Source organism: Orbicella franksi, unplaced genomic scaffold, assembly GCF_964199315.1.
Source record: "Orbicella franksi unplaced genomic scaffold, jaOrbFran1.1 SCAFFOLD_716, whole genome shotgun sequence".
Lineage (NCBI taxonomy): Eukaryota > Metazoa > Cnidaria > Anthozoa > Scleractinia > Merulinidae > Orbicella > Orbicella franksi.
Genome location: NW_027670954.1, coordinates 2,931 through 14,422, shown reverse-complemented (window position 1 = coordinate 14,422; position 11,492 = coordinate 2,931). Strand labels below are relative to the sequence as shown.

At 37.9% G+C, this 11,492-nt stretch overlaps 3 protein-coding genes across 3 annotated transcripts; 1 reads left to right on the top strand and 2 right to left on the bottom strand.

Moving 5' to 3' along the window:
• Positions 1-2,781: 2,781 nt before the first annotated feature.
• On the bottom strand, positions 2,782-4,734 carry LOC145476456 (melanocyte-stimulating hormone receptor-like). The gene has a single exon (XM_081455377.1). The coding sequence runs from the start codon at positions 4,093-4,095 to the stop codon at positions 3,175-3,177; it is 921 nt and encodes a 306-aa protein (XP_081311503.1). The 5' UTR covers positions 4,096-4,734; the 3' UTR covers positions 2,782-3,174.
• Positions 4,735-7,057: 2,323 nt separating this feature from the next.
• LOC145476459 (adenosine receptor A3-like) lies at positions 7,058-8,273 on the bottom strand. The gene has a single exon (XM_081455379.1). The coding sequence runs from the start codon at positions 8,103-8,105 to the stop codon at positions 7,149-7,151; it is 957 nt and encodes a 318-aa protein (XP_081311505.1). The 5' UTR covers positions 8,106-8,273; the 3' UTR covers positions 7,058-7,148.
• Positions 8,274-9,277: 1,004 nt separating this feature from the next.
• LOC145476458 (uncharacterized) lies at positions 9,278-11,247 on the top strand. The gene is made up of 2 exons (XM_081455378.1): positions 9,278-10,026; positions 10,434-11,247. Exons 1-2 carry the CDS (start codon positions 9,370-9,372, stop codon positions 10,677-10,679), a joined length of 903 nt encoding a protein of 300 aa, XP_081311504.1. The 5' UTR covers positions 9,278-9,369; the 3' UTR covers positions 10,680-11,247.
• The last annotated feature ends 245 nt before the right edge of the window (positions 11,248-11,492 follow it).

Below are 11,492 nucleotides of genomic sequence, written 5' to 3'. Positions count from 1 at the left end.
TAATCGGTCACATAAAACATCGTGCTTGATTATTTGAAAATCTTCGTAACAGTGACTGACTTACACGCGTGTGATGAGTAAGCTGAAAAAAGATATTTTTGAAACTTGTTCTTACAGAGTACGGTTTGTTGAGAATAAATCCTCAATAGCTTCATAAGTGAGACGATGATTTTATATGTTACTACGAAAGCACGTAGTTGTGCTTTAGAAACTGTTTTGTTGGTCTGTTTATGAATTTTTAATTGTTTTAGATGTTAATTTTGTGACCTGGAATATCTCTGTTTTTAAATTTATATTTTTGAGGATAGCATGAAGTTGCGTTTCTGCTAAAAAAACTGAACGCCCCTGGCTTTAATCTCTAATTTGGCTTTTTTTTAATCGGAGTTTATTTGACTTTGACAGTTTATTCGAAGCTGGCGTTTATTAGAGAGCTAAATATCTTATAATTATAAAGTTTAAAGCGGTTTCAATTGAGTGTCGAAGATAATCAGGCGATAACTTTTTTGGTATTGGTTTTATTACGGTTTGAGATTTGCTGAGTTGTTGAATTGGTAAGTATTTGGTTTGATTTTGGTTTAACGACACTCAATTGAAAACAGCTGTATTATATATAACTCGAATATATGAATTCCGTGATGACATTTTAAATCTAGCTTGCTGACCCGGCACTTAATCGAGAAAATACGGTACTAATGGAAAAATATTGAATACACCATTGTATTCTTCTCTGCCCAGCTCCTAAGAGATAAAATGAATGAAAAAAGGCAGTCGTAAAGATTAAAAGAATAGCATCAGTCACATATCATTTGTATTACCAATTTTTTTTTTTGAGTGTACTGATTGAAATATTATTGAAACAACTGAAAACAGAGTCCTTGTGTTGGAAATTAAAATAATATTTTTTTTCTAATCGGTAACAAAAACATCTTGCTTGATGATTTGAAAATCCTCATAACAGTAATTACCTAACATGCGTGTATTGAGTAAACTGAAAAAAAAGATATCTGTTTCTTCTCTGGTTCGTAAACACAGAATATCAAAATGTAATTACACGTAGGGAATTGCGGAGGCTGTCCGCTCAAGCTTTTACCAGTGGATGGGATGGGGAATGGCTGAAAGCAATATCGTGGAATAAACTATGTTGTTTTAATTTGCTTGTGTTCGGGAACACAGCATGTTAAGATGTATATTATATCTTCGGAAATCCTGAAGCTGTCGGGCGAGTTTTTCTCGTGTGCTAACGGTGGGAATTACTGATCAGAGAATATTGCAATATTTTGACAAATATTTGTATATTCCTTTAAGACTCGTCAAATGATTATAGGAAACTCACCAGCCTGCTTAGGGAAGATTCGTAATTTCAAATAAAGACACCTGCATTAGAAGTGATAAAAAAAAACTTGGTAAAATGAAAGTTATCTTACAATATATTTTACAAAAGTGAGTAGACTGGAAATAATTTCACTGAGTTCTAATACCCATATTCGACTAGAATACCTTTTTTTCATTTCTTACAGAGTAGAAGCTTAGTCACCATGGTTGCTAATTTTTAAGACAAGTTAGTTTAATTGTTAGGGCTTTGGGGACGAGCACGGCCGATGCTGATTTCCGTTTCGTAAACGGTTGATGTCATCATTGGTAACCAAGCCTTTCAGAATGGACGATGCCATATCTGCTTTAGTTTAGGCCTGGACAAGGTAGAAACTGGTCATAATTTGTTGATGGGGTAAACGCACTCACCAAATGCCTAATTGTTCATATTCACGCTGGTTTGCTCGCGGTTAGTTTTTATTTGATGGTTGGGGCAACTCTATCATTAGTATTTAAGAAAGTCATGTTTTATAATTAAATTTTGCGGAGATTTGGCGGATCAACCTGGTAGTGTAGTGGTAAAAGAGGGATGTTAGGAAACAAAAGTTCCGGATTCGATGCTGGGTGGTTATATACAAATTTTCTTTTTTCTTTAATTTTGATAGTAGAGAAAAATTCGTTGATAGTTAAAAAAGTGTCGCGAAAACGGCATCGACCGGACAACTGCCGGATGCTGTCCTTGCGTTGTGTTGCATATGCTGCGCTATGTTGCAGTTTTTGAACACTCGATCCTCCAGCTTGAACCTTAAATAATGATAAATTTTCCTGTTCTCAGCCAGTCTTGATCACAGTGAAATGATTTTCACACAGGCAGTCACGTAGTAAATCACAATGCAGTCGAACAAGCAGGTTCTTAAAGAGAACCAAGAATCTTCGTTCAGTCCTGAATTCTTTATCGTACATTGGTTTTACAGTGAATTGGTAAAAAGCCTGTTGTGTAGGTTTTGACTGTACATCTACAACAATGACAATATTTCCACGATCCAATCTTGTGAACGCAAGCCTGTGTATGGAAGAATCATTAACTGGATCATCTTTAAAAAACGCCTTTGAAGAAATGTTGTCGGATCCTACGTAACTTCCATGTGTAGATTCAGTTATTGAAAATTAAATTTTTTCTTATTACCAGTGACTTTGCATCGTAAGTAAATTATACCTGGACCAAGTTCCAGTTTTGCCGTTCGTGTTTAGTGAGCTGCTTAACGGATGGTTTTGAAGATTTGCTATTTGTATTTCATGTCAAACTTCTCCAGTGGTGACTATCATTGTTTCTTTGTGATTTATTTTTACCTTTTTGAAACTATTAGATCGAGGTTCCTTTCGAAGCGAAGACAATTTTGCTCTTTGCAAGACATGGCACCCCTCCCCCCCCCCCAAAAAAAAAAAAAAAAAAAAAACTGAAGAAACAACAACAACCTTTATTTGTACTTGCTCTCGCAAATTTGTTTTCATTTGATAGAAAATTTAAAACTTAATTGACCACTTGCGTCCTGGAATAACAATTGAGGCTAGCAGAGCCAGGGAAGCAATTTAAGTTATTTTTTTTACGTAGATAGACTGAAATAATTGTCGTTTCACTAAATTACACACATTGTAGCTCTGTGCTAAAAACACGAAACAAGCAGTGTCGTAGATACTCTGATCTAAAGATGATACAAGCATGTCTAGCATGGAAGGAAACTGCGGACAAGAAAGATTAACAATGCTTTAACAATAGCGTGGAATAACTTTGTTCTTTTTCACGCTTTTACTACAGAGTATTTGAATTTCACATTAGCAATTCAGTTACGTCGATCGTTGTAGCTAAATTTTTTGAAAACAGTTAAGGTTTTTGATGGTGTCTTTCACTGACTGTTTGATTTCTTTGATCTTCCAACAATACAAGATCGGGTTTAGAGACGAGTTAAAGTAAACTAAAGTTATCGTGGCTAACCATGGCCCTTCAACCTTGATTCTGTCAGGATCTAACACAGCCACAACAACAAACGGAACAAAGCAGGCAACAAATGCCAACTTCACCCACAATATGCTAGAAACTATCTTTTTGTATCTTGCTGTGTTCAGTGGAATCCTTCCAACGTCCGCTTGTCGTTGACGGAAATGGTTTTGTACATGGGCTTGTTGATGTCGTAGTTTTAGGTGGATCCTCGTGTAACAGATAATCGAAATTGCCAAAGAAAGTGTTACGATAACAGCGACTTCGTGTAGCGAGATATCAACTCTCCACAAACGGATTAATCCAGCTGAAGCACCAATTAACCAAATACAAATTATCACTGCACGAACGCGCCTTAAAGTTACAACATGTCTGTATCTCAGTCCCAACAACAGGGCGAGAAGTCTGTCCACACTAATTGCTGTCAACGTCAAGACAGATATTGCATACAAACTGACGCTTGAAACTCCACAAGCTTCGTAAATATAGTGTACAACAGTTTTGTTCATCTTTGTTACAAGAGAAATAATGTTAATTGTGTAGAGTGGTTGCACAAAAAGACCAACACAAATATCAGTGACCGCCAGACATCGAAAGAAAAGTTTCGTCGGAGGATAAATAGAAGACACTTTCTGCAGAGCAATGAGGATCAAAGCATTGCCCAGAGATGCGGTGATGGAAAGAAAAATGTTCAAAGCTGAAAAATATTCAACTATACCAGTTGGTGTTGTGTCGAATACTCGGTTCAGTTTGCCTGTGAAGTTTCCATCTCCAGTAAAGCTGGCCATTTTTATTGGGTTGCCAAAAAATTGAACTTACTCTGAAGACCGCTTTTAGAAAGTGTTTTCACTCATCAAATGGCCTTATGTGCGACCAAAGCACAAAGTTGCAGTCATCATCCCGCTATTAAAATGCAACCTAATGACGCGAAAACTATCTTATGTGCTTTTAACGGGACCGTAGGTTAAAGTTTTACGTTCGCGGTGTTTATTGTTTTCGACTGTTAATTTAGTTATTTGTCCATTTTCGTGAACTCATGAGGACTCATTTGTGTTTAAATTAAAAGAGATGTACCTTTTTTGCATACTGTTGGACATCTATTACCATTGTAGTGTTTACAGCATGAACTAAATAGACCGAAAGAAAAATTGAACAGGAGCGGTTGCTTTAAACCTTAAAACCTAAAACCCTATCGCGAGAATGACGTCAAAATTTCAAATTCAATTTAACAAATTGACGTCAGTTTTTTATGCGTCTGTGGTGTTATTGATCATGAATTTCGTCACAACATTGTCAAAGTAGCTGTGGATCCACTCGGCGATTGCCTCGTGGATCCACAACTACTTTGACAATGTTATGACGAAATTCATTGTCAATAACAGGACAGACGCATTAAAAACTGGCGTCAATTTGTTTTTTACGATAATAACTTTTCAAATTGTCCGCTCTCGCTCGTCGACGCATCGCATGAATTATAATTTCATGTGTCTGTCCGCTCATTGACAATGAAAATTGGCCGATGAGCGCGCGAGAATTTCTGCAGTTATCTTAAATTCATTGACGGAAACCTGTCCAATGTCCAATGGGACAAAGCACGACGTTGTGCACATTACACAGGTCAGCATCTTGTTGTTGTATGATTTGCAGAAATAGAGCGGGAAGACGGATGATAATGTAAACTGAATTTTAGGGAAATAAACTGGTTTTACATCAGGCCTTGTTTGTTCGAAAGTTGGATAACGCTATCCAGCGGATAAATTACTGCCTAGAAGATAGCATGGTTTGTTTTGTCAACACTTGTCCACTAGATAGCGATTTATCTGGTGGATACTAGCGTTATCCAGCCTTCGAAAAACTGGAGCCAGGATTTTAAATTTCGAGTCTTTAACTTTTCTTTGGTGGGTGTTTATTTTCCGATATCTTTTTTTTCGCGAGTAGTAAGTCCTGCGAAACTAAGAAGCAATATGTTGTGTGGTGATAATTTATTCACACATGTGCATCGGAAAATTTCATTATAACTAAAGGCAACGTTTATCTCACCTAAGAAGCTAACCAGCCTTCGTTCGCTATCTGGAGAGAGAATTTTAGCAAAAAACACTTGCAGTGGAAGTAAAAATGGTAAAGTGGAAGTTTTATTTTCTTTTTCAAAACAATACATTCATTAGACCAAAATTCCGCTGAGGTGCGAATTTTAAGTAATCGGGATGTGAAGAAAGATTTTACAGTGATTTTACCGGAGACGGAAAACTTCGGGAAGAAAAATAATGTGGAGTCCAGAATATTCTCAAATTGTATTAATACTCTTCTTGATAAATGCAGCGTTTATTTCGCTGAACGTCTTTTATTTTCAGTGAAGTTTTCGCAAAAATTGAAAGCGTGAAAATTTATACTAAGAGCGAAAGTGCTCAATTTTATCACTCATTTTCACACGAATTCCAAACGTCGCGAAAAGTTGTTGTATGTGGGTAATGACATTTGTTCGCTATATGGTGAAACAATTTTAGTTCAAAATCACCCGCAGCGGTATAGGGACTTAGTAAAATGGAAGTTTTATTTGTTCTTTCATAACCGTACATCCATCGGAACTAAGTTCACAAAGGGCAAATGTCAACTGCGATTTGAAAGAAATTGCAGTATTTTAAGTAAAATAAATGTCAAAATACAACTAGGAGCCATTTGTAGTGATATATCTTGCTTTTTTCTTTTGAAACTGTGTTTTAACGGACTTTGTCACTGGAAATTTGAATGATAGACTTTTCATTGTATCTGAGCTAAAAACTGGTAAGATTCCATGGTGACGTTCCATCTCTCCTAGCTATTTATCTACTTTAAGGTAACCGGCAAAGCAAACAAAGGGCTGAGGCTCGAAATTTCACCGTCACTAGCTCGCTAAGGCGGTAAAATTACCTTTATTAACTTCAAGTTGATAAATATCAATTGGAACCCACTAATTCGAACTAGGTTATTTCGAATTCCCTGTTATGTAGCGGGAGTTCGCAACAGCCCATAGTAAATTTCTATGGAAAATATAACTTCTCCTTTTCTGTATTTCGTAGTTACCTTCTGTTTGGTGAATGCTCTTTTATCGAGCGTTATTTAGTCCGCTCATGATATATTTCATTTCAATGACTTGTTAATTCAGTGGAATTACAGAGATATCTGACTTCTTCGTTGTGGAACTTGATCTAAGTAAAGTTGTAATCAAAGCCTAACGGTTACCAAAATGTTTTCATATGTCCCAAGTTGCAATAAAAGTGTGGATCGTACCCATGCAATGAACAACTCAGTGTCTAACGAAAGAATGGATTAAAATTGTCCCATTCAAAATCCAACCTAAATTTGAATTTGATTATTACATTTTTAGCCTTACAATTTCCACAAAACTACATTTTGTTGGTTTCCTGTTAGGAGATGTGACATAAAAAGTGCGCCGTTATTTTCACTGTGTAATTTTGTGTCTTATTCTATTCAAAGCCCTATTTTTATTCCATCACTATTTCCTTTTAGGTTTTTCTTCGGTATTTTGTTTGCCAGTTCTTTGAGAGCATGGTGAGAGTGCTCGCTTCCCACCAATGTAGCCCAGGTTCGATTCTGGCCCGGTGTTATATGTGGGTTGAGTTTGTTGTTGGTTCTTGCCTTGTTCCGAAGGTTTTTCTCCGGATTCTCCAGTTTTCCTCCCTCCTCAAAAACCAACATCTCCAAATTCCAATTCGACCAGGATAGACAAGCTAAGGCTGATGTGGCGTCCTCTCCAAAAATTGTTATTCTTGTAGTTTTGCACGTGGTAGAAGAGACTTGGCCCATTTCTATACTTCTTTTTTAGGCTATTTGTCCGCTTCTATTAGTTTTTGCGACCATATGTCGATCTACACTGCTGTTTGATAGTATCTTTCATATGTTGTCTCACTTCTCGGATCTTCCAACAGTACAGGATTGAATTCAGCGATGAATTGAGGTGGACTAGACTTGAAGCCGTTGACCAGGCTATGTCGTATTCGATTCCATTTACATATACATTGTGTACCACTTCTGTTCTTTCATTAACACCAAGCACAGCTACAATGGTTAGCGGAATATAACAGGCAGCTAATGCCAACTGTACCCACAAAGTGCTAGAAGCTGACTTTTTATATCTTGCCATGCTCAGTGGAGTCCTTCGTCCGTTCGTTTGCCCTCGGAGGAAATGGTTTTGTACTTGGGTTTGTTGATGTCGTAGTTTGAGGTGGATCCACGTGTAACTGAAAATCGAAGTCAGTACAGAAAGAATTACGACGGCAAAGATTTCCCGCCTAACAGTATCTTCTCTCCACACCCAGACCACAGCGCCTGAAGCACCAATTAACCAAAAACAAAGTATAACTACCCGAACTCGCCTTAATGTTACGACATGTCTGTATCTCAGTCCCAACAACAGGGCGAAAAATCTGTCCACACTAATAGCGGCCAGCGTAAAGGTGGATACTCCACATAAAATCATACTTGAAGATGACCAAGCTTCGTAAACATAGTTCACGGTTCTCAAGTACATCTTTGTCAAAGGAGACAAGTAGTAGGTCACATCAAGTGGTTGCACAATGAGACCAACGCAGAGATCAGTGACCGCCAGACATCGAAAGAAAAGTTTCGTCTGAAGATGAATAGAAGAGACTTTGTGAAGAGCAATAAGGACCAGAGCATTGCTTAGAGATGCGGTGATGGATAGAAAAATGTTTAAAGCTGTCAAAACTGGAAGCGCACTTGCTGGTGATGTGCTGAGTACTTGGTTCAGTTTGCTTGTGAAGTTTCCATCTCCAGTCATGTTCGCCACTGGGTGTTGTGGTCAAAAAAATAAGGTTACTGCGAAAAGTATTTTAGCTGATCAGCTTGCAGCTTTATTATCGAGATGGCGATTTTAAATGTCGTTGATTATCCAGTTGCGCGGTATAACTGTTTTTTACAAGACTGCTTGTTACTAATTAAAGCTCACCGAGAGTGTTTACTACATTAGACTTTGAAATCTCGCCTACTGATCGAGTTCTCGAACTTATCATTGAAGGAAAGTTTGTGTTGAAAATTAATTAAGACATGCCACTGGCTTGAAAATATTATCTCGCTTTCCACTTAGATGAAACAAAGAAATGAGTGTTAATCGTATTTCTGGCGGTTTATGCATGAACTAATTGAAAACAAAAACCATCCAGAGTTTGATAGAAGACATTTGGCACATGTCGTTTTAGTACAAAGGTTTTGGAAAGGAAAAGGCGCCTTTTCATTACTGATTCACTTAAATGTTGTAAATTGCTTGTGTTCTTAGCAATTAGAATAAGGATATGCTTTCTAGTGCCCGTGTTAGATAACACATCGAGCTTGATTACTAAAGAATATCCTTGACAATGCGTTTAGATGTAGATATTCTCACTATACCCACCACAATGTTTTAGCTTGGCGAGATTTTATCTCATTCTACCAGGGCAATTATTTGGTGCAGTAAAAAGTTTGCATATTCCTCGAGGTCTTAACATTAAGAATATTTATTTAACCAACCTTCATTAGCCTAAATTGAGGCAGGATGTCTTCTGGACAATTACCTGCCAAGGGTGTTTGACAGAGCATCGGGGAGACATTCGTCGCCGAAATTGCTTGAGCCAATCCATTGTTTGCCTCTGTAGCATTGGGAACAAATTTCCGACAATGTGCTTAAATCCAACGCGTGTATTGAAATGACGAATGCATATAGGCCCCAACAAACTTCTCATATCCTCAATTGCATCATTAATTTTTTCCATTTGAACAACTTTACATGCAAGTTCTGCTTCTGCGATCGTAAGTACTCCTCGAACAGTATTCCAAAATACTCCACTTATGGCCGCCATCTTTGTTTAGTAAAAGAGCCTAGTTGGAGTCAACCGCTGACGCTTTACTTGAGCCTGTCGCTTTGGCCGGATTCGGGCCAAAAAATTCCCGGCGTGCATCAGTCAAAACAAATAAGACGTTTGTAAAAGAAACGACGACGACGTCGCTAACTTCAGTTGAAAGTTTTATTTCTTTACTCACGAACTGTCAAGCCATTCAGTTTATCAGAAATGCGTATGATTTGTCGCCTTATTTCAAGTTATCCTAAACTGCCGCAGAATTTAATAGGCCATTTCGTTGTTTATTCTACGGTTTCACATTGTTATGGAATCCACTTTTGGTTTACTTTAACATGTTTTCTCTTTTTAAATTTTTATAAAGCAGAGTCCTACGATTGGTCGATGCCACAGAAGTACAAAAAATCTGGAACGCTTTGGATCTACGGTGATTCACTGAGTATGCAGTTTTACAGATCTGTCATGACTCGTCCCTTATGTAAATCTTTATATAAAAAATGCCGCAATAGCTACATGTGGATCTACCCTGCTCACAACAAAGGCTTGAACAGTAAACTGGAAAGTGATCTTGATTTTAGACCTGAGAAAGTCATCGAAACCATTGTCAACGTTCTACGCAAGCCTGAAATGCAGAAGGAAGAAAGTACCTTACTTTTAAACCTGGTCCTTCATTTTTCAAAAACCGTCAATTTTACCACTTATCAGAGGCTCATAGATGACTTGATACTGGTTTTGAAGGAGAAGGAACTCTCACAAGGTAAAATAGTTCCAAAGTATAAGTCTAAAATCATTTGGAAGTCATCCACCGCCATTTGCAAGGAACAGGCCTCGTCCTCAAAGGAAACTGATTTTCGATTTTATACTTCCCAGGTTTGTACTCTCTGATTTTTCAGCTTCTAAGGATGCAAGGGTATAAATTAGATCAGTAAACGTTCTAAAATTCGTTGTTGTACAATGTTTAATTGAAAACGCGTCTCCTCTGGCCTTTTTTTTTTTTAACCAACAGCACAACATGAAGCATCTGCTTCGAAGCAAAGGGGTCATTTATTAAGCTAGAACAGCCTTTTATCGAGGAATTCTTCATGGGCGTCTAAGTAGTTCGAGTATAAATAAAAATGTGAGATATTCCACATTTTATTGGCTGTTTCAAATTCTTAAAGATGCTCCAGATCTAGAAGTTGACAAGATATACTCTCATTAAACACTAAAGACAGGCAGAGTGTTCAAGACAAACGGTTAGAACCTAAACAAAATATTTTTGCATTCTCTCATTTCAGCGAGTTGCCCTCTTCAACGCTTACTCCGTGTCAGCCATGTGCAAAGCAGGATTTGAAGTCATAGACGTATATTCATTGACCGGTTCGTATCCACCTAGATGCGTGGACCATGTTCATTACAAACCGAAAGCTTTTCACATGGTGGAGACAATGCTTGAGCAGTACAAAGTACACTACAACAAGAAACTCGACGAAAATGAAAAACATGGTAAAATAAAACGATGTGTAAGTACAGAAAACGTCTGACAGCATAGGTAGGACAGTTGGAAGGTACGTTTTTAAACTGGCACCAAGCAATTTCGGTGGAGCAAGGTTTTGAAAGCTTCAAACAAAGTAGGAGCTAAATTGAAAGATGTAAGGAAAAAGTCAGGCATGTTTATTCGTTATTAAGTCGTCAATCGAAGAAAACTTTGTAATAGTTTTCCATTTTATTTCAATTTCCACAAATGTCACTGAAGCCGTGTATCAACTTGCTACACCTCGTCCCTTTCCCCTTTTCGCCGCCTCTGTTTCTAGTCACAGCTTCAAATGTCGTAGAAAGAATGCAGTTGTTCATCGAGGTAAAGTACAATAATAATAAAGTAGTCTCGTTTGTCTCACGATGTGGTCGCTGGTTATGTAGATCGCGACGCTTCGACTGCATACTGCTTACGTTCATCATGCGGGCGATGACGTCGACTGGCTAGGTAAGCCGTCATCCCATATACTACCAAGCTCCTCTGAGATTGGTTGCTTTTCAATGGTTTTGACTAGCGTATTTCGATCCTGGCTGTTTCGGTTAGTTGTTTACTCGGCAGTCTGCTGTCGTACGGCTCTCCTGTTGTTGTGTTTCTTGATCATGGGCATCCATGGAATTTCCATTCCATCATCCCAGTGTTTATAAGGTGAAATCTGATGTAAATCGCCTCCACGTGGCTCATGGAATTTTTCAACGTTACTCATAGTCTTTCCTCTATTTCGAAGCTAGAAGAGAATATACTAAATGAAGAAGAACCAAAATATCCTTCCCAAATCTCTGTCCGTAAACCATCGCCGCCATTGTTCTTCAACGAAAGGGAA